Source organism: Pseudorca crassidens, chromosome 2 (genome assembly GCF_039906515.1).
Source record: "Pseudorca crassidens isolate mPseCra1 chromosome 2, mPseCra1.hap1, whole genome shotgun sequence".
Lineage (NCBI taxonomy): Eukaryota > Metazoa > Chordata > Mammalia > Artiodactyla > Delphinidae > Pseudorca > Pseudorca crassidens.
Genome location: NC_090297.1, coordinates 43,525,734 through 43,549,047, shown reverse-complemented (window position 1 = coordinate 43,549,047; position 23,314 = coordinate 43,525,734). Strand labels below are relative to the sequence as shown.

The window sequence follows — 23,314 nt, the reverse complement described above, 5'->3', positions numbered from 1 at the left end:
TCAACTGACAAGTAAACAATATATCAGGAAATAATAAACACTGTTAACGTACAGAAGTTAGAACGATAGTGATAAGGTGACATTTGAGCAGAGCCATTAATAATATAAAGGAGCAAATTATTATGAATATTCAAGGAGAGAACATTCGAGAGAGAAGCAGCAGCAAGTACAATACCCCATGACGCAATTATATTTGACATGCTTGAAAGTTAGTGTGGCTTGAGTGGAGTGTGTGAGGTAGACTGTAATAGAAAGGTGAGATCAGAGAGTTAACCTAGAGTTTAGATCATTAGAGTCTTATAGGTGTTGGTAGAAGGACTTTGAATTTTATTTTGAATGTCTAATGAGAAGGCTTCTGGAGGGTTTTAACACATAAGTGACATGATCTGAGAGAATGGAGTACAGGTCCATAAGAATAGAAGCAAGCAGAACATTTAAGAAGCTGTTGCATAAGTTCAGATGAGACATAATAGTGATTTGGAAGAGTAGGTGAGAAGTGATTAGATTGAGGATATATTTTGAATGTAGAGTCAACAGGATTTGCTGATGCATTACATGTTAGATGTGACAAAAAGAAAGGAGTCAAGGATGGTTTCAGGATCTTTCCTTCACTAGTTGGGTGGTGCTATTTAATTGAGATGGCAAAAAAATAGCAGAAGGGGGCAGGTTTTGGGCATGAGGTAAAGAATCAAGAGTTTTGTGGCCAAATATTTTAGAAAAGGATGAAGAGTTGATTTATAATCAGAATGAACTTATACCTTTAAAATATGATCTGTTTTGTGCTACAGGATTCTATTTTTAATTATATTTGCTAGTGTATAAAGTATTGACCAAATCTAAGTTCTTGTTATATTAAACCCATGCACTTTTTATTTGCTGATGAATGTAGCTTCTTTTATATCTCTCAGTTGTCATTGATTTCAAGTAGGGCATCAGAACTGAATAGGAGGATTAAGTTTGAAAATACAGAATTTGTTATCTAAATATGTAGGCTACAAGAATTAATAGGGAGAATGATCCAATCTTGTTAAGCCACAGCTTATTGAGTGACACTAATAAGCATGAAGGAATAACCCTAATAATATATATATAAATATTTTATATATATAACTATATATATAATAATTGTATATATAATTTATATCAAATAGATTAATCCCTCACTTTAGAGGAGAATTAATTCTATATACTAAGATGATATTTGTAAAACTACTTGAATTGTGCCCTGAAGAAACTAGTTTATTTCCAAGAGATAAATCTCTAAATATTGATCTTAACTATTGGTATTGATGTTGAGAATGAATAAAAGTAGATGAGTTTATGAGGTCATTAAGTTGGAAGAAGGTAAAAAACTTGGTAAGTGTTTGGATGTGAAAGTTGAGAGGTGTTAAGAACCACATGTATATTTCTGAATAATAGTAGGTTTGAGGTGAAGTTGCTAGTTTAGTTTTGACTTGTTGAATTTATGATGTCTGTGGAAAAAATGGGAAAAGCAGTTAGATACATGGGTGTGAAATTTTGGGGAGAAGACCTGGGCTTTAGGTGAGTGTTTTGGAATTTCTCAGTATATCTGCTAATGGTAGATAATTTAAGCCATGGAATTGGATAAGATTATCCTGTGGTAGGCCATTAGTAGTTAATAGAAGACTCCTCTTTCCTGATAATTATAAAACTTTTGACTTTTGTTTTCCTTTGCTTAGAAAAGGCAAGATTGTGCTTATTTGGCTCTTCTAAGAATGGATTTGGATTTCGTGATAGTGATCTGGATATTTGTATGACCCTTGAAGGCCACGAAAATGCAGAGGTAAGAGTTAGTGTTTGGAAAGTGATGTGGAAGTTTATTTTCTTCTAGTGATGAGTGTGTTTTTAATTTTGTATGTAGAATTGATAAAAGTGTAAGGTGTCATTCTTTGTATAAATATATTAGCAATAGCAGTGTTTGAAATGTAAAAGCACTAGTATTATCATTTTAGAAGACATTCAAGTATTTAAGTAAGTAAAGGTACTGTTTCAGAGATTTTATAATGTAAAAACCATGTCACAGATAGTTACAAGTGCTTTTTAATGAATTTGTGGAAAAAATGTACCATAGAGTTGGAAATTTTTTCATTAGAGCCAATGAAAAACTGTTGCTTCAGTTTGGTAGTAAACATTGATCTCACTTACTCTGTCTTTTCATATCTCTTCCATTAGGTGATATCTCTGTATCACTAAAGATAGAAAATAAAGGTGGACATTTAATTTATAAATGGATTGTGTTCTACAAGTTGATTATAATTTGGGGGTACTCAAAATACATTTTTTTCCATAGAAGCATTGTTATAAATTATGTGTTCTAGGCTAGCTTTTAGAAACTCATTTTGGGCGGGGAAGGGAACTAACATTTGAGCCCCCAGTATACACTTTTACATACATTATCTCATTTCACTCTTACAACCACCTTCGAGGTAGATAATTTCCCCCATTTTACAGATGAGGAAACTGAGGCTTTGAGAGATAAACTGACTTGCTCAAGTTCACACAGCTAGTAAATGTTGGAGCCGGGATTCGTACCCAGGTCTGTCTGACTCCAGAGTTCATGCTCTTTCCATTGTATCCCACTGCTTCTCTGTAATTTATTTAACCCATAATGTAGTTGAAATATAGTACTAATAGTACTGTAGAACCTAACCCCTACTTTCTGAAATTGAAAGCTTTCTGAGTTCCACCATGAGATGCCAGGAGCAAACCTTCCCCCAGAGCAGTCTCAGCAGTGAGAGTGGGTACTTATGTTTTCCTTTTTTGTGTACCAGGCCTCAACAGTGGGAATGAGATTGTCTGAGCTCTAGTAAAGAAAGGGACTGAATGGACAGGGAAGAAGTGTCCCAGGCCTTCCTAGCAGCAACTAGAAAAGGAGGGTATCTCTGTAGTTGCTCGTTTCTTTAACAACATAGCTGTTGGTATTTATGTTTCAAAATCAGGGACTGCTTGCAAGATTGGGGTGAGGCCAAGCTTCTGGCATCTTTAGTGGTGTCAGTATAGCCTCTGTTGTATTATAAAATAATTCAGCAGAATAGTGTACCTGTGCATTTCTGAAATAGTTTTTTCAAAAGGTGTTTTTTAAATTGTTAGAACCCAAGAAAAGATGGCAGTGATAGCTGGTAGATGCTTATTTCTGGTCCTACGAAATTGCTTCTGGTGTTAATTAATATCTTTTTGTTCTATAAAGAAAATGAAAAGTTATAAATTTTTTAGTTCTCCTTAACCCACTTCTACTCAACGCCATCTCCTTGGAAAGAGGCTTCCCCTTTCCATTCTGAAGGGCAGGAATTGAGGGAATAGGAAGTGGTTTTTACCCAGGAAGGAGGTTAGGGTTTTAGATCCCTTCTATGTAAAATTTAATAATCAGGTGTTTCATCACCAAGGGTTTGTATACTATATATTACCTGTGCTATTCGCTCTGGAAAGTTGAAACAATGAACATGAGTAAATTATTTTCTTCCAGATGAGCCATAATGGAAACTTCTAATTTAGTATAAATTGTATCTTTGTATAACAAAGAGAAAAACAACCTCTTGTACTATGTGTTAATTCTAAAGATTCCCTTGAAATCCCCAGGTTAAGCTGCAATGACTACTGCTCTCTTGTAGCTAAAAAGAGCATGTTGGGGATATGCAAAAGTGGTTTTAGTAGTAGATGTGGGCATTGAACTTAATCCAGTTAATTTATGCCGTTATCTTCCTTGTTCCTTATATTAGGGTTATCGTTACCATATCAGCTTTGCTGTCTAGTTTTTAAATAACCAACACATTTAAATTTGCAGAGGTAAGAGGGTTTTTTTGAAGAAGTAGGTGCTTGTAATAGTAGGATTATTCTTTTCCTCATCAACATATGATAGTAAATAGCTGACAGACTTAAAGTGCTACTTTGTATGAAGTATGCTGCTGAATGCTTTACATAGATGTCTCATGTAATCCAGCTCCTTTATAAAAGAGTAGGAGTTGATGATTATCTTGATTTTATAAGTAGTATGAGGCTCAGAGGGGTTAAGGATCTGATCAGAGTCACACAGCTAGTCAATACTTAGTTCAAGATTTGAATCCAGGTTTGTCTAAATTCACAGCCTATGTTCTTAATCACTGTACTGTTTTGCCTTCACCAAACCCATCTCTAGTTTTTTATCCATGTATTTGAAAACATTATTCTCCTGTTTTTGTGCTTCTCAAACTTTAATGTGGATGTGAATTACCTGGGAATGTTGTTACTATGCAGATTATGATTCAGTAGACTGGAGTGGAGACTGAGATTCTGCATTTCTATCGAGTTTCCAGGTGTTGGTGATACTGCAGGTCTATGGACCATGTTCTTTGACTAGCAAGGTTATATAGACTTCTGGCTGGAGATTTTAAGTGCTAATATTAAATGTCTAGATTAAAATAGAATTTGCACAAGACCAAGTTGAGTCAGACAGACTTTATTATTTATTTCTTTTGTTTTTTAGAAATTAAATTGTAAGGAAATAATTGAAAATTTGGCGAAAATTCTTAAGAGACATCCAGGTATGAACTTTAAAACAACAGAAATTTTTTTTTAGTTTTATGAAAATTATTTAACCTAGTGAAGTTTTTTTTTTTTAAATCAGGTTTAAGAAACATTTTGCCTATAACTACTGCCAAAGTGCCTATAGTAAAATTTGAACACAGACGAAGTGGTTTAGAAGGCGATATCAGTTTATATAATACGTTGGTAAGTTTCACTGTCTGTAAAGACCCAGGTATGTTTACAGTTGTCATTTTAAAAGTTTACAGATCACTGACTGTACCTTTATGTTTAAAACTTACGAATGTGGTTAGTATAGGGAAAAAAAAATTTTATCAGTCATCTTAACATTTCCTTCAGATTGAAGGTTAATTTTTGCTTGACTCATTTACAGGTATTTTAAGTTTAACATTTATATATATTCTATGTGGAGTTTATCTTTTTAGCTGATCTGTAAGTTTAATTTTAATAAATTTGAAATGCTTTCAAATATGTAATTTATTTTTCAGGCTCAGCATAACACAAGAATGCTAGCTACATATGCAGCTATTGATCCTAGAGTGCAGTACTTGGGATATACTATGAAAGTGTTTGCTAAGGTATTTATGAAAAAGCTAATGATCTGCTTTGTTATAATACTCATGATATTAAAGTAAAACATGCTGATGTCAGACTTGTGACAAATGTTTTCTCAGTTTTGTTTACCTGAGCTTTTAAGAAGAAACTGTCAATATTAAATGGTTTAAAGTTATACCTTTCAGAGTAGGGTGATCTTAGTTTTTTTCTGTGTTTGCTCTCCTCTCATAGGTAACACTCTAGTAAATTTCTTATAGTATAATTTCTCAATGCAGTAATGATTTCCAACCCTAGGCATGGGAGTTGTCATACCATCCTAGTTAAAAGGCTCTGGGTTAGGAAATCTGGTGTTTGGGTTTAGTGGTAAATTTTTCTGGCCAAGAAAACAAAGCAATACCAATAAAACCTAATGTTTCCCCTATTATAACACTTAAAATACTGAATTCTGTTTTCTTGGTTGTTTTGCTAAGTGAGAAAACTCCATGAGGGTTGAGGCCTCTGTATCTTTATTTCAGTGTAGTGCCTGCTTTATGGTAGGTGCTCAGTAAATAGTTAATTTTGTGAATGTGTTGGTGGAAGGGTTTTAGTAGGGGAGTGACTTGGTTACATTTTCATTTCATAAAGCCGACTCTTCCAAAAGGGAGACATATTTGTTTAGATATTCCTATACATGTCTTTATGGACAGAGTCATCTTAGAAAAGGAATGCATCCAGCCACATACTACAAATCATTTGATACAGCTAGTCTTTTACATTCATCTCACAGAATAACTCCAACATGACAGTTTCTTACTCATTGAGTTTGGGTTATGAAATCAAGTGGTTCCGTATATATGGAATCTATGGGAAAAAAATGTCATGAAGAACCTAGGGGTAAGAGGGGAATAAAGACACAGACGTACTAGAGAATGGACTTGAGGATATGGGGAGGGGGAAGGGTAAGCTGTGACAAAGTGAGAGTGGCATGGACATATATACCCTACCAAATGTAAAATAGATAGCTAGTGGGAAGCATCCACATAGCACAGGGAGATCAGCTCGGTGCTTTGTGACCACCTAGATGGGTGGGATAGGGAGGGTGAGAGGGAGACGCCAAGAGGGAGGAGATATGGGAACATATATATATGTATAACTGATTCACTTTGTTATAAAGCAGAAACTAACACACCATTGTAAAGCAATTATAGTCCAATAAAGATGTAAACAAAAAATCAAGTGGTTCATGTCAGAAAAATCATTCCTCTCCCTTTATATAATATCAGCTAAAGCTTTACTCAAGGGAAGTGTCTGAGGATTCTTTCAGGGTTTTTTTTTTTTTTTTTTTTTGCGGTTCGCAGCCCTCTCACTGCCGTGGCCCCTCCTGTTGCAGAGCACAGGCTCCGGACGCACAGGCTCAGTGGCGATGGCTCACGGGCCCAGCCACTCCGCAGCATGTGGGATCTTCCCAGACCGGGACGTGAACCCTTGTACCCTGCATTGGCAGGTGGACTCTCAACCCCTGCACCATCAGGGAAGCCCCCAGGGTTTTTTTTTTAATTAAAAAAAATCTTTTTTGAATAGCCAACGTATTCATGTGGTTCCAAAATTAAAAGGTCTAATGGGATTTATGGCAGAAAATCTTCCTTCCACATCAGTCTCCTAGCCAACCGTTGCCTCTTCTTAGAGGCAAACAGTGTTAAACGTTCCTCTGTATCCTTCCAGAGATATATTATTCCAGTGCAAGCAAATTTCCTGCCTCTTTTTATTATAGGTATAAACACGCTGAAAACACTGTTTTGTACTTTGCTTTTTTAACTGAGCAATAAATATTGGAGATTATTTCCTATTAGTATACTAAGAGCTTTCCTTTTCTTTTTAATGGCTACATACTATTCCATTGTGTGGATAGTCATCAGTTTTTTAAACCTGTACTTTACTGATGAGCTTTAAGTTCTTTCTCATATTTGCTATTAAAATAGTATTACAATAGAAATTTTATATAGTCATTTCACATGTTTCTTGGCATATTTGCAGGATAAATTCTTAGAATAGAATTGATACATTAAGGGAGATGTGCTTTTATAATTTTGATATTGCCAAATTATTCTTCATGAAATTTATGCTACTGTATACTCTTTAATGTATGAGTACCTGTTTACCCATACCCTCTATAACAGCTTGTTATTGAACTTTCGGGTATTTGACGGTTTGATAGGTTTAAAAAATGGTGTCTTAAGGTAGTCAATACTTCTGCATGGAATAAGATTCTGAAGTTTTATTTTCAATCATTATGTTTTTTTAGCGATGTGACATTGGAGATGCTTCCAGGGGAAGTTTATCTTCATATGCTTATATCCTTATGGTGCTGTACTTTCTGCAGCAGAGAAAACCACCTGTTATCCCAGTTCTACAAGAGGTAAATGTTTAAGAAAACTATAAAGGCGTTTCTATGTAGGTGTATACACTCTAAATATAGTAGATCTTACTCAGTTCATGAGATCATGAAAGATGTTTCCATCATGGATATCCTAAGTTTTCTTCTTCCATTAATGGTTTAATCGAATAATGAACCTTTTTGAAAAGCTTATTATGGGAGAATATAGACTACCAAAAGACTACTAGATGAATAGAACTATTGAATATCTTTTGTAACATTTTTGTATTTCACAGTCTTAGAATGCTGCCAATGATAATGAAATTTGTAGCCATTCATGAACTTATATATTATAGTCTCTCAGATGCAAATACATAAGTTTCTTCTTTTCAGAGTATTCTCCCTCCTCCTGCTTGGCAATGAAGTTTGATTTATTCCTGTATATACTTTGGTCAACTTTGTGAATTTTGGTTGAGAAAGAAACACAAGGAAATTCTTCCTTATCTCTGTAAGGTCATGTAAATTGCATTAAGCATAAGAATGTACATCAAAAGAAACAGATTATACTCATATTTACTCGGATTTGGTGACTCATAGAGTCTCTTTTTGTAGTCAATTTATACTCTCTAAAATAGATACAAAGGAGTTCTTAATCATCCATCTGTTCCTCCTCATTCTTGGCACAAAGTGGATTTGCAAGCATTGGGGTGGATCAGGTTCTAATTTCTTAGGTAGGTGGTTATTTTGAGGTAGCTGAGAAGCATCAGAATTGTTTGGAAAATCACATATTCTGATTTCACGTAAACTTTGATAGTCATGGCAAAGAAGAGTATCACAAAATAGCAAGCCATATGTGCGTGTCAGATGGCCTTAGTAAGTTTTTAAAAGTTCTAATGAATGCATGTGGTTTTAACAGCATTTCTTTCCCTCTTTTAAACAAATAGTGGGAGAGAAATAAAAAATTTAAACATCCTTTCCTAACAGAAAAATTTAAGTTGCTTGAATCTATGTTGAGTGATGTTTGTTTTTTAACAAGGTTGTTCACTATAGGATATTTAAAACTTTGCATGAATTAATTAGGCCTGCCAAGGCCAAGATAATTCTCTGTATTAGTCTAACTTTAAATTTGGGGATCTTAAGCTTAATTGGCCCAGTAATATTATAGCAGCCATTTGCTATAATTTGCTGTGACTTTGATAGAATACTGTGATTAACCCAAATGGAACACAAATTTTGTTTTCATTGTGGTTTGTCTCTGTTCTCTCATTATGTTACCCATGGATGAGGAACCATTGAGGCAGCATGATATAATGGAAACAGCGGTCAGAGCATGATTTTGGAGCCAGAGATAACTGGTCTGAATCCTAATTTTGACATGTGGCCTTCAACAAGCTGCCTGACTGCCACTAGTCTGAATTTTATCATCAGCAAAAATGTAATAATAGTAGTATTATTTCCGTGTTGATATAAGGAACAGAGACATCAAATGCCTTTGAATGTAGTAGATGCTAAAGTAGGAATTTATAAATGGTGGTTGCTCTTATTATTAATTTTATTATTATTATTATCATTAGCAGCTTTATTAACATTATTATTGGAAAAATGTAGGTAGGATTGCTGTAGCCAACTTCAAGAACTGTTCCATTATCTGCTTAACAGACAGTGATGGATGAAATGAGAGACAGTCCATGGGATGTTTTCCATCATAATGAGCTCTGATTGTGGGGGGCTTTGTGATACATATGAACTGATGATATATGGATTTTTGCTTCTGGCCTTTTTTGCTTGTCATATGGGACCCCTTGTCCATTGCTCTGGCATCATTTAAGTATTGATCATTGGCATCGATCAACTTTTAAGGGTAAGGATATGTTTAATGAAGCTGATGATCTTTGACTCCATTTGTAATTGAACCTAAACTTTAAGTGACTGGGTGTAATAAGTAAGGCTCTGCTAAGAGTGTTTTTCATGATCAACAATACAGAGTTCTTTAGGTCAAAAGGAGTTTTCCTAAGCAGAATAATTTTGCTGTATTCCAGCAATCATCATAAGTAAAAGTAAATTTTCACATAAAAATTAATACTAAGAGAGGATTAGGGAGTGTTAGTGTCACTTGATATTATGAACTATGTTTTCTTAGCTTATATCAGCTTAAAAATTGCAACTGAATGGATGAACCTTGAGGACATTATGCTAAGTGGAATAAACGAGTCACAAAAGGACAAATACTATATGATTCCATTTATAGGAGGTACCTAGGGTAGTCAGATTCATAGAGACAGAAAGTAGAATGGTGGTTGCCAGGGGCTGGCGGGAGAGAGGAGTGGGAAATTATTGTTTAATAGGTTCAGAGTTTCACTTGTATAAGATGAGAAGAATTCCATGGATGGATGGTGGTGATGGTAGCACAACAATGTGAATGCACTTAATGCCACTGAGCTGTACTCTTAAAAATGACTTAAGATGGTAAACTTCATTATGTGTGTTTTACCACAACTAAAAAAATTACAATTTAAATATAGCAGTAGATATATATATAGCTTATTATATATATAAAATACCATAATAAAATAAGAAAATAAATATGGAAATGTACAGGGTCACTCCTTGTACAAACTTGTTTGGTGAGGTTTTAGAGAGAAGGCTTGAGTGCTTGAGTAGAGGATGATTGCTATTGAGAGAAAGAAAAGAGAGAAACAGAAAGAGAAGGTAAATGTGTTGTGTGTGTGCAAAAGAAAGAGAGGCTAGTATTAGTACTTCTAAGGGCTGAAACAGAGTGGAGAGTTAGGCACTATGAAATATGAGAGTTCATTAAAACAGGTGGCAAATCAGTGATTAAATGCCCTCCAAAACCCACAGGTCATTTACTGTGTTATTAGCCAGCATAATTGGGTTTGGATGTTGGTTGCTTCTCAAAAGTAAGGATTCTGTTAAAGTAATCAAGGTCTAAAGAGGCAGCTTGTATAATAGCATGTTAATCTATGAAGGAGCCATGGGGACAACCTTATCTAGTGGTTTTAAAGTATGTTTTGGTAAGCTCTAGGAGCTCAATAGTGTATATGTGAGGAGTGGAGGAAGGAAAAGATAACGTATAGTTTTCTCCACTCAGGCTTTTATCAGAGTACCTCTGTTTTTATCTGTTTTACATGTTGAACTTACAGGAAGGTTCCATTTTAGGAAGGGGTTCTACAGCTTAAAAGAAAAATAAAATTTGAAGAAAACTGACCTAATTAAGCTAATCTCTTATTTTCATTGGGAAAACTGAGGATTTGGAAGGATAATTGTCTTGTCCAGAATCACTACTTGGCAGGACTAAGACTAGAAATGAGGTCTGCTGACTCTGAGTGTACTCCAACTTTTTACTTTATTGCATCTCTTTCTTAAAACTCCTATACAAAATAAGTCTCAAAATTGCTTGTAGAGGTCAGTTGTGCCTGTACAGTCACCTTGTGGAATTCTTCTAGTAAAGTAGCATTACCTTCCCCCCTTTCCTTAGGACAGTGAATTACTACTCATAATTAATCATGAAGATTTCACGATCTTTATCAAAATGTCAAGGAAAGCTACCTAATTTTCTGTTTTAAAAAATCAGTGTCCTGGCCCTTTTCAACCTCATCTGATACAGATAACTGATTAAAGGTACTAGAGCCCTTCCCCATAACAAATAGCTTCTTCAATTTCCTTTAAGGTGTACAATCAATAAGTATTATCTCTTATGTATTTCTGTGTCTGTGATCCTTTGATGAAAATGCTGTTTTCATCTGATTTTTCTTTAGCTTTACTTCATTAAACTTGGGCTGGATGTGTTTTGATAGCCAAATAGATAATATCAAATGTATCGTTTGGAGAGTCTGAGGTTCTTAAGATATCCTTTCCGAGCTTTGGTCTTTCAGATACATTTTATTCATTAATAACTTGACATCAGATTATACCATCTTGACTGTTTCTTTTGGAATAAGTGCTTCACTATGTCTATTATACGTAAATTCTAAAATGATATGAGGGTATTTAGGCTTTTAGGTTGGATGGCTTGAAATCTAATAGTAGAATTGATTTTTTAATGCAGATCTTTGATGGAAAACAGATTCCACAGAGAATGGTTGATGGATGGAATGCTTTTTTCTTTGATAAAACAGAAGAACTGGTAATTTTTTCATAGTTTTTATGTTATGGAATGCTCACAGATGCATGTTAGGATTTGCATAATTTAATTTAATAATTTTACTTGGACTTGGGGGTCCATACTTTGGATAAGTATAGACATGTCTCTCTCCTTTCTTTTTTCTCACCTGTAGAAAAAACGTTTACCTTCACTTGGAAAGAACACAGAAACATTAGGAGAGCTTTGGTTGGGACTGCTTCGCTTCTATACTGAAGAATTTGATTTCAAAGAATATGTAATTAGCATTCGGCAGAAAAAGCTATTGACAACTTTTGAGAAGCAGTGGACATCCAAATGCATTGCTATTGAAGGTAATCATTCAGCTGATATTAATTCAGGAACAACATGAAACAGAGCAAAACAGAACAAAAAGCCAGAGTTTTATTTGGCCAGTGACACTGAGGGGAAAACTGAAACACATTAGAATTTGGAAGATTCTTCCTCTTGGTTTTTATCAGTTTCCATCCTTTAATCTATAATTATAAAAGAATAATTTTCTGACTTTGATGGTCTGAGTTACGTAGAGTTAAACTCTAGTTATGGCTACTAACTATATTTATGTTACAACGAGCATAATTCTTAAATAAAAAATAAAATATTTCTTTTCTAGACCCTTTTGATTTGAATCATAACCTTGGTGCTGGAGTTTCTAGAAAAAGTAAGTTTTAAATATAGAAATCCCCTACTTTTAAAGCTCTTACACATTAAGGTCTGCATCTTTATTGTTTTTCTTCTTTCTTCAATAGTGACCAATTTCATCATGAAAGCATTTATCAATGGAAGGAAACTTTTTGGTACCCCCTTTTATCCACTCATTGGCAGAGAAGCTGTAAGTTTACATAATTTGAATTCTGAATCTTTTCTTTTTCCTTATAGAATTTTTTTTTTTTTTTGTAGTACAAGAAACCTAATCCTGTTTCAAGTTGGTGTTATTTATTTGGCTGTGCCGGATCTATTTGTTCTTATTGCACTTATCATAGTCTATAGTGAGATATATATTTGCTAAATTTTGTTTATTTATTTAGTCTATTTGTTAAATTCTGTATCCCCCACTAGACTATATAGCTCCCTGAGGACAGGGTCCATGTCTGTAAGGTTCACCATCGTATTTCCAGTGCCTGTCATAATTTCTGGCACATAGGATGCATCAAATAAACATTTGTTGAACAAATGCAGGTGGATAGTCAAGACTCAAGATCCTTTAATTTTGAATGTGAGGTTCTGCCTACTGCCTCTCTTCTGTCTCTAGAAATCTTGATGAAAATATAAACAGAGAGGTCAACACTGAAGTAATACTTTATTTGCTGAGGCTTCTGCTTGTAATTTTGGTGTAGCCCTTGGTAAGCTGAATTAGCATGGAACTAAGAGGATTCTTTTTGCCTGAAATGGGTGGTGTAGCGTCCCCCATTCCTCTTGGTCTTACTCTGGTTTTGGGTTGGTTTCTAATGGGAGGATGTCATAGTTTCACAGTGAAAGAAATGAGAAGAAATCTCAAAAGAGAAGCCAGGTCTCTGTTTTTGCATAATGAATATCCTTGATCTTGTTCAGTCCAGTTTCATCACTCTTTCTTGGGTTGTGGGGTAAGAAAAGCAGAAAAAATCTAGAGCTTTTTCCCCGTGGAACATTTTTGATAGTCCTGCCTAATAGGGGGTGGGGGGGATAATAATTATAATGGAAATAAAATAACAGGAAATTTGAAACAACACAAAATTCTTGCAGGAACAAAATGTCTAACAAAAGGAAAATACAACAGTAATTTTACTAACATATTAATTAAAATAGCAGTAAATGAAAAGCACAGTCAGATCACAACAAATCTGGTGATGCACTGATAAAGCATTTTACCTGAAAATTGTGGGAACTCTATTCGTGTGTGTATGTGCATATGTTTGGTAGGAACCTAGCAGTTTCGTGCAGTCAGACTTTTTAGTAAAATACTAATGTAGTGTCCTCGGTAAATTGGAAATGTGCTAATTTAGTCTGTGAATACAAAATTTTAGTAACTCTTAATTATTCAGTATGTTATAAGTAGTCGTCATAGATATCAGACTCTTTGGTCTTGAATGTGATTTGGTGTAAGAACCAAACATCAGTTTGGAGCCTGTCACAAAGGGCCTGTGGATCTGCCAATCATCTTTTAATCTACTTTATTCTGTTATAAAGTCAATATGTGGTATTTTATAGCTTGGATATACCAGTTTAACTATTCTCCTTTGATGGACATTTAGGTTGATATCAGTGTTATAACTGATATAGTAGAAAAATAACCTTGTTACATAGTCTTTCATGCTTATATTTTCCATAGTAAAGTTTATTCTTTCAACACATATTTACTGAATTTCTACCATTTACCTATTTCTCTGCTATGTACTGGGATTATAACAGCATACAAAGTAGATGTGTTTCATCCCCTTAGATTCTAATGAAGATGAAGACAAGTATATTTTCTGTTCTTTCACCTTTCTTGCTCACTTGAACATTCCCACTTCAACTGTGCTTCTATTCTCTAGGTCCTCCGACATATTGACAAATTTTTTCCCAATCTATCAGCTATCTACTGTCTTCATTTTTTCCCCCATTTAAACAGATTCCCTGGTACCTCCAGCATATACCTTATATTCCTTTGTACCATTGTCCTTCTTTTGCACCATTATGTGTTTAACCTTAACATGAACTCAGCCATCCACCGTCTCTCTATGCTTGGGCTAAGCACTGATGGAAAAAAATCTTAAAGCTAGGCAGTTTTATTTATATAGCACAACTATAAATTAATGTTCATCAGCCTCAACTGGACTTTCAATACTATCTGAGATTCTTACTACATTTCTTTAGTTACCTGTGTCTCGCATTCAATAAAACTATTTCAGATTTTATTTATTTTACTCAAAATTCAGTACCCATTTTGCTTTGTCCCATCTTCCTACTCTGCCTTTCTCACGCTCACATGTTTTCCCTTTGAGACAAAGATGATATTAGATAGATAGATACTCCTTCAACTTTCTGCTACCAGATCTATAAATCTGCTTACATCTTCAGATATCTCTTCTTTTTTTAAAATTTTATTTCATTTTGGAGCATAGTTGATTAACAGTGTTCTGTTAGTTTCGGGTGTACAGCGAAGTGATTCAGTTATACATATACGTGTATCTGTTCTTTTTCAAATTCTTTTCCCATTTAGGTTTTTACAGAATATTGAGCAACGTTCCCGTGTTATACAGTAGTAGGTCCTTGTACAGATACATACAGTTGGTTATCTATTTTAAATATAGCAAAGTGTACATGTCAATCCCAAACACCCAATCTATCCTTCCCCCCGACCCTTCCTCCCCGGTAACCGTAAGTTGTCTAAGTCTGTGAGTCTATTTCTGTTTTGTAAATAAGTTCATTTGTATCATTTTTAAAAGAATCTGCATATAAGCAATATCATATGATATTTGTCTTTCTCTGTCTGACTTGCTTCATTTCGTATGATAATCTCAAGGTCCATCCATGTTGCTGCAGATGGCATTATTTTGTTCTTTTTAATGGCTGAGTAATATTCCATTATATATATGTACCACATCTTCTTTATCCATTCATCCGTTGATGGACATTTAGGTTGCTTCTGTGTCTTGGCTATTGTAAATAGTGCTGCAGTGAACATTGGCGTGCATATATCTTTTCAAATTATGTTTTTCTCTGGATATATGCCCAGGATTGGGATTGCTGGATGTTATGGTAACTCTATTTTTAGTTTCTTAAGGAACCTCCATTCTGTTCTTCATACTGGCTGTACCAATTTACATTCCCACCAACAATGTAAGAGGGTTCCCTTTTCTCTACACCTTCTGCAGCATTTATTGTTTGTGGGTTTTTTGATGATAGGCATTCTGACTGGTGTGAGGTGATACCTCATTGTAGTTTTGATTTGCATTTCTCTAATAATTAGCAATGTTGAGCATCTTTTCTTGTGCCTCTTGGCCATCTGTATGTCTTCCTTGAAGAAATGTCTGTTTAGTTTTACTGCCCATTTTTTGATTGGGTTTTTTTTTAATTTATTTTATTTTTGGCTGCATTGGGTCTTCGTGCTGTGCATGGACTTTCTTTAGTTGCAGTGAGCGGGAGCAACTGTTCGTGGCAGTGCACAGGCTTCTCACTGCGGTGGCTTCTCTTGTCACGGAGCATGGGCTCTAAGTGTACGGGCTTCAGTAGTTGTGGCTCATGGGCTCTAGAGCTCAGGCTTAGTAGTTGCGGCGCACAGGCTTAGTTGCTCCACAGCATGTGGGATCTTCGCGGACCAGGACTCGAAACTGTGTCCCCTGCATTGGCAGGCGGATTCTTAGCCACTGCACCACCAGGGAAACCCCTTGGTTGTTTGTTTTTTTGATATTGAGCAGCATGAGCTGTTTGAAAATTTTAGAGATTAATCCCTTGTCGGTCACATCATTTGCCAATATTTTCGCCCATTCTGTGGGTTGTCTTTTCATTTTGTTTATGGTTTCCTTTGCTGTGCAAAAGCTTTTGAGTTTCATTAGGTCCCATTTGTTTGTTTATTTTTTTATTTCCATTTCTCTAGGAGATGGCTTGGGAAAGGTATTTCTGTGATTTATGTCAAAGAGTGTTCTGCCTATGTTTTCCTCTGAGAGTTTTATAGTATCTGGTCTTACATTTAGATCTTTAATCCATTTTGAGTTTATTTTTGTATATGGTATTAAGGAATGTTCAAATCTAATTTCTTTACATGTAGCTGTCCAGTTTTCCCAGCACCATTTATTGAAGAGACTGTCTTTCCTCCATCGTGTAGTCTTGCCTCCTTTGTAATCAATTAATTGACCATAGGTGTGTGGGTTTATTTATGGGCTTTCTGTCCTGTTCCATTGATCTATATTTCTGTTTTTGTTCCAGTACCATACTCTTTTGATGACTGTACCTTTGTAGTATAGTCCAAAGTCAGGGATCCTGATTCCTCCAGCTCCGTTTTTCTTTCTCAAGATTGCTTTGGTCATTCAGGTTCTTTTGTGTCTCCATGCAAGTTTAAAATTTTTTTGTTCTAGTTCTGTGAAAAATGCCATTGGTAATTTGATAGAGATTGCATTGAATCTGCAGATTGCCTTGGGTAGTATAGTCATTTTGACAATATTGATTATTCCAATTTAAGAACATGATATATCTCTCCATCTGTTTGTGTCATCTTTGATTTCTTTCATCAGCGTCTTATAGTTTTCGTAGGACAGGTCTTTTGTCTCTATAGGTAGGTTTATTCCTAGGTATTTTATTCTTTTTGATGTAATGGTAAGTGGGATTGTTTATTTAATTTCTCTTTCTGATCTTTTGTTGTTAGTATATAGAAATGCAAGAGATTTCTGTGTATTAATTTTGTATCCTGCAATTTTACCGAATTCATTGATGAGCTCTAGTAGTTTTCCGGTAGCATCTTTAGAGTTTTCTATGTGTAGTATCATGTCATCTGCAAAAGTGACAGTTTTACTTCTTTTCCAATTTGGATTCCTTTTATATCTTTTCCTTCTCTGATTGTCATGGCTAGGACTTCCAAAATTATGTTGAATACAAGTGGCGAAAGTGGATATCCTTGTCTTGTTCCTGATCTTAGTGGAAATGCTTTCAGCTTTTCATGGTTGAGTATGATGTTAGCTATAGGTTTGTCATATATGGACTTTATTATGTTGAGGTATGTTCCCTCTATGCCCACTTTCTAGAGAGTTTTTATCATAAATGGATGTTGAATTTTGTCAGAAGCTTTTTCTGCATCTTATGAGATGGTCATATGGTTTTTATTCTTCAATATGTTGATGTGGTGTATCACACTGATTGATTTGCATATACTGAAAAATCCTTGCATCCCTGGAATAAATCCTACTTGATCATGGTGTGTGATCCTTTTAATGTATTGTTGGATTTGGATTGCTAATATTTTGTTGAGGATTTTTGTGTCTATGTTCATCAGTGATATTGGCCTGTAATTTTTTTTCTGTGTGTGTGGTATATTTGTCTGGTTTTGATTTTAGGGTGTTGGTGGCCTCATAGCATGAGTTTGGTAGTATTCCTTCTTCTGCAATTTTTTGGAATAGTTTCAGAAGGATAGGTGTTTTCTCTGTTTGATAGGATTTGCCTGTGAAGCCATCTGGTCCTGGACTTTGGTTTTTTGGGAGTTTTTTATTTTATTATCATTATTTTTTAATATTTATTTATTTATTTTTGGCTGCATCGGGTCTTAGTTGAGGCACGTGGGATCTTTTGTTGCAGCGTGCCAGCTCTATTGCGGCACGTGGGCTTCTCTCTAGTTGTGGCACATGGGCTCCAGAACATGCAGGCTCAGTAGTTGCAGCACACAGGCTCTCTAGTTGTGGCACGTGGGCTCTGTAGTTGTGGCGCGCAGGCTCCAGAGCGTGTGGGTCCTGTAGTTGCAGCGTGTGGGCTTAGTTGCCCCGCGGCATGTAGAATCTTAGTTCCCCAACCAGGAATCGAACTTGCGTCCCCTGCCTTGGAAGGAAGATTCTTAACCACTGGACCACCAGCGAAGTCCCTGTTGGGAGTTTTTTAATCAGTTTCAATTTCAGTACTTGTGATTGGTCTGTTCATATTTTCTGTTTCTTCTTGGTTCAGTCCTGGGGGATTGTACCTTTCTAAGAATTTGTCCATTTCTTCCAGGTTGTCCATTTTATTGGCATATAGTTGCTTGTAGTAGTCTCTTATGGTCCTTTGTATTTCTGTGGTGTCTGTTGTAACTTCTCCTTTTTAATTTCTAATTTTATTGATTTGAGCCCTCTTCTTTTTTTTCTTGATGGGTCTGGCTAAAGGTTTATCAGTTTTGTTTATCTTTTCAAAGAAGCAGCATTTAGTTTCATTGATCTTTTCTGTTGTTTTCTTCTTTTCTATTTCATTTATTTCTGCTCTGATCTTTGTTGTTCCTTCCCTTCTACTAACTTTGGGTTTTGTTTGTTTTTCTCTGGTTGCTTTAGATATAAGGTTAGGTTGTTTATTTGTGATCTTTCTTGTTTCCTGAGGTAAGATTGCGTTGCTATAAACTTCCCTCTTAGAACTGCTTTTACCTGTTCCATAGGTTTTGGATCATTGTGCTTTCATTTTCATTTGACTCTAGGTATTTTTTTATTTACTCTTCGATTTCTTCAGTGATCCATTGGTTGTTTAGTAGCATATTGTTTAGCCTCCACGAGTTTGTGTTTCTTACAGTTTTTTTCTTATAGTTGATTCCTAATGTCATAGCATATGGTCAGAAAAGATGCTTGATGTGATTTTTTTTTTAATTAACTACTTTATTTTATTTATTTTTGGCTGTCTTGGGTCTTTGTTGCTGCATGTAGGCTTTCTCTAGTTGTGGTGAGCAGGGGCTACTCTTTGTTGAGGTGCGCAGGCTTCTCATCGTGGTGGCTTCCCTTGTTGCGGAGCATGGGCTCTAGGCGTGTGGGTTTCAGTAGTTGTGGCACACGGACCCTAGAGCACACGGGCTTCAGTAGTTGCAGCATGTGGACTCAGTAGTTGCAACACGCGGGGTCTAGGGATGCAGGCTTCAGTAGTTGTGGTGCATGGGCTCAGTATTTGTGGTTCGTAGGTGCTAGAGTGCAGGCTCAGTAGTTGTGGCACACAGGCTTAGTTGCTCTGCGGCATGTAGGATCTTCCCGGACCAGGGATCAAACCCAGGTCTCCTAAATTGGCGGGTGAATTCTTAACCACTGTGCCACCAGGGAAGTCCCACTTGATATGACTTTAATTTTCTTAAATTTACCAAAGCTCATTTTGTGGCCCAGCTTGTGATCAGTCCTGGGGAATGTTCCATGTGCACTTGAGAAGAATGTATATTCTGCTGCGTTTGGATAGAATACTCTGTAAATATCAATTAAGTCAGTCTAGTCTAATGTGTCATTTCAGGCCTGTGTTTCCTTATTGATCTTCTGTTTGGATGATCTGTCCATTGATGAAAGTGGAGTGTTAAAGTCCCCCACTATTATTGTGTTACTGTTGATTTCTCCTTTTATGGCTGTTAGTATTTGCCTTATATATTGGAGTGCTCCTATGTTGGGTGCATATATATTTATAATTGTTATATTTTCTTCTTGGATTGACCCTTTGATCATTATGTAGTGTCCTTTGTCTCTTGTAACAGTGTTTATTTTAAAGCCTTTTTTGTCTGATATGAATATTGCTACTCCAGCTTTCTTTTGATTTACATTTGCATGGAATACCTTTTTCCATCCCCTCACTTTCAGTCTGTATGTGTTCCTAGATCTGAAGTGGGTCTCTTTTTTGTATCCATTCAGCCAGTCTGTTTCTTTCGGCTGGAGCATTTAATCCATTTACCTTTAAGGTAATTACTGATATGTATGTTCCTATTGCCATTTTCTTAGTTGTTTTGGGTTTGTTTTTGTAGGTCTTGTTTCTTCCCTTCCTCTTTTGTTCTTTCCTCTTGTGATTGGATGACTAACTTTAGTGTTGTGTTTGGATTCTTTGTGTGTGTGTGTGTGTGTGTGTGTGTGTGTGTATCTGTTGTAGATTTTCGGTTTGCAATTACCATGAGAGTTCAATTAGCAGTTTACATATAAACAAGATTGTTTTAAGTTGCTGGTCTCTTAATTTCAAATGCATTTCCAATGTCCTGCATTTGTGCTCTTTTCTTCGCACAATTGCTGGTTTTGACATCATATTTGTGTGCAAATAATTTCCTACCTTTACTTGTTTCTAGTAGTGGCCTTTTCCACTTAGAGAAGCTCCTTTAGCATTCATTGCAAAGCTGGTTTGGTGGTGCTGAATGCTGTTGGCTGTTTCTTGTCTGTAAAGCTTTTGATTTCTCCATTGAATTTGAATGAGAGTCTTGCTGGGTAGAGTATTCTTGGTTGTAGGTTCTTCCCTTTCATCACTTTAAATATATCATGCCACTCCCTTCTGGCCTGCAGAGTTTCTGCTGAGAAATCAGCTGATAACCTTATGGGAGTTCCCTTGTATGTTATTTGTTGCTTTTCCCTTGTTGCTTTTCGTATTTTTTCTTTTTCTTTAATTTTTGTCAGTTTGATTACTATGTGTCTTGGTGTGTTCCTCCTTGGGTTTATCTTGCCTGGGGCTCTCTGCCCTTCCTGGACTTGGGTGACTGTTTCCTTTCCCATATGAGGGAAGTTTTCAGCTATTATCTCTTCAAATATTTTCTCAAGTCCTTTCTGTCTCTGTTTTCCTCTGGGACCCCATAATGTGAATGTTGGTGCATTTAATGTTGTCCCAGAGGTCTCTTAGATTGTGTTCATTTCTTTTCATTCTTTTTTCTTTATTCTGTTCCATGGCAGTGGTTTTCACTATTCGGTCTCCAAACTCACTTATCTGTTCTTCTGCCTCAGTTACTCTGCTATTGATTCCTATATATTTTACATTTTTCATTTCAATTATTGTATTGTTCATCTCTGTTTGTTCTTTAGTTCTTCTAGGTCTTTGTTAAATATTTCTTGCATCTTCTCAGTCTGTGCCTCCATTCTTTTTTCAAGATCTTGGATCATCTTCACTATCATTACTCAGAATTCTTTTTCTGGTAGATTGCCTATCTCCACTTCACTTAGTTGTTCTTCTGAGGTTTTGTCTTGTTCCTTCATCTGGGGCATACTCCTCTGCTGTCTCATTTTGTCTTGACTTTCTGTGATTGCAGTTTCCGTTCTGCAGGCTGCAGGATTGTAGTTCTTCTTGCTTCTGCTGTTTGCCCTCTGGTGGATGAGGCTGTCTGAGAGGGTTGTGCAGATTTCCTGGTGGGAGGGTCTAGTTCCTGCCCTGTTGTGGGTGGGCCTGGGGCTTGTCCCTCTAGTGGGCAGGGCTGTGCTCAGGAAGACTTTAAGCACCCTGTCTGTTGATGGGTGGGGCTGTATTCCCATCTGTTGGTTGTTTGGCCTGAGGCGTCCCAGCACTTGAGCCTACAGGCTGTTTTGTGGGGCTAGGTCTTGGGGAGGAAATGGAGTCTCCAGGAGGGCTCATGCCAATGCGTGCTCACCAGAACTGCTGCTGCCAGTGTCTTTGTCTCCTCAGTGAGCCACAGCTGCCCCCCACCTCCTCCGGAGACCCTCCAGTACTAGCAGGTAGATCGGGCCCAGTCTCTTACGAGGTCACTGCCTTTTTCCCTGGGTCCTGGTCTGGCATGGGATCTTGTGTATGCCCTCCAAGAGTGGAGTTTCTGTTTTCCCCAGTCCTGTGGAATTCCTGCAGTCAAACCCCACTGGCTTTCAAAGACAGATTCTCGGGGGGCTCCTCCTCCCATTACCAGACCCCCAGGCTAGGAAGCCTGATGTGGTGCTCAGGACTTTTAATTCCTGTGGGAGAACTTCTGTGGTATAGTTAATTTCCAGTTTGTGGGTTGCCCACCCAGCAGATATTGGATTTGATTTTTTACTGTGATTGCACCCCTCCTACCATCTTGTTGTGGTTTCTTCTTTGTCTTTTTATGTAGGGTATCTTTTTGGGTAGGTTCCAGTGTGTTTTTTATTTTATGTTTTTGTTGATGGTTGTTCAGCAGTTGGTTGTGATTTTGGTATTTTTGTAAGAAGGGGTGAGCTCATGTCATTCTGCTCCGCCATTTTGCTGGCCAATCACCAGATATCTCTTCTTTATCAGAGACTAGTCCTTCTATATGCACTCTAGATCCATTTGTATTCTCTTTACCTTAAATCTTCAACTTCTTCATCTGTGAAAAACATTTTCAAAGATGAAATACTTAAAAATATAATTGCAGATTAGCATTAACAAATGAACATTTGCCTTCTGTTTTAATGATAGGGAACACTAACTTTGAACCCCAGTTAAGCAAAATGGCTCCCCCAGAAAGTATCCTTTTTTTTCTAATTAATAAACTTATATAAAAAATTACACTCTATTATTGTTAGTATATTTTGAAATTCTTCAATAAAAAAATTTGTGAAAATTTGCTTTCTCTTTTGTTATATAAGTACCTACATAATACCTTCAATTTTACCACAGCACCTAAAATTTTAACTTTCTGGCTCTTTACAGAAGAAGTTTGCTGACCCCAGGTCTAGGCCACATTAACTAGGACGGTGGGCTGAAGAAAGAAGAATATCTAAAGAGATAGATATTCAGGAGTAGAATGGATACAACCTGGTGATTAATTAGAGGTGATGCGTTAAGGAGAATAAGTTCAGGGTGATTCCTAGGTTTCAGCCATAAGCAACTGGGTGAACTGAGAAAGGCCTTCATTTTGTCCTGTCAGAAAATATGATGATGAAGATTTTAATTAATTACATTGGTTTCATCAATAGTAAATGTATAGAATTATATTGCATCCTTTTTTAGAAATAGAACTTTACTGAGAAATAATTCATGTACTGTACAGTTCATCTATATAAAGTGAGCAATTCATTGGTTTTCAGTATATCTGCAGGATTGTGCAACCATCACTACATCTAGTTTTAGAATGTTTCGTCCTCTCTCAAGGAAACTCCTGTCCTCATTAGCAGTCAATCCTCATTCCTTTTTCGTCTCACAACTGTAGATTTGCCTACTGTGGACATTTTATGAAAATGGAATCAAAGAATATGTAGCCTTTTGTGACTCGTTTCTTTCATTTAGCAGAATGTTTTCAGGGTTCATTCATGTTGTAACGTGTATCAGTACTTCATTTTTTTTTTATAGTTGAATGATATTCAGTTGTATGGTTATATTATGTTTTATTTATTCATTCCTATCAGTTTGTTGGAAATTTGAAT

The 23,314-nt window shown here is 36.2% G+C and overlaps 1 protein-coding gene across 10 annotated transcripts in view; it reads left to right on the top strand.

Annotated features, from left to right (window-relative positions):
• TUT4 (terminal uridylyl transferase 4) overlaps nucleotides 1–23,314 on the top strand; it is a 149,901-nt gene that overhangs the window by 114,018 nt on the left and 12,569 nt on the right. For all 10 annotated transcript variants that reach the window (XM_067726102.1, XM_067726104.1, XM_067726108.1 and 7 more), the window contains 9 exons: nucleotides 1,701–1,804; nucleotides 4,481–4,538; nucleotides 4,622–4,725; nucleotides 5,028–5,117; nucleotides 7,376–7,489; nucleotides 11,514–11,591; nucleotides 11,743–11,920; nucleotides 12,220–12,267; nucleotides 12,356–12,438. In XM_067726102.1, coding sequence (XP_067582203.1) covers nucleotides 1,701–1,804; nucleotides 4,481–4,538; nucleotides 4,622–4,725; nucleotides 5,028–5,117; nucleotides 7,376–7,489; nucleotides 11,514–11,591; nucleotides 11,743–11,920; nucleotides 12,220–12,267; nucleotides 12,356–12,438 — 857 coding nt within the window. The remainder of the gene's footprint in view (nucleotides 1–1,700; nucleotides 1,805–4,480; nucleotides 4,539–4,621; nucleotides 4,726–5,027; nucleotides 5,118–7,375; nucleotides 7,490–11,513; nucleotides 11,592–11,742; nucleotides 11,921–12,219; nucleotides 12,268–12,355; nucleotides 12,439–23,314) is intronic.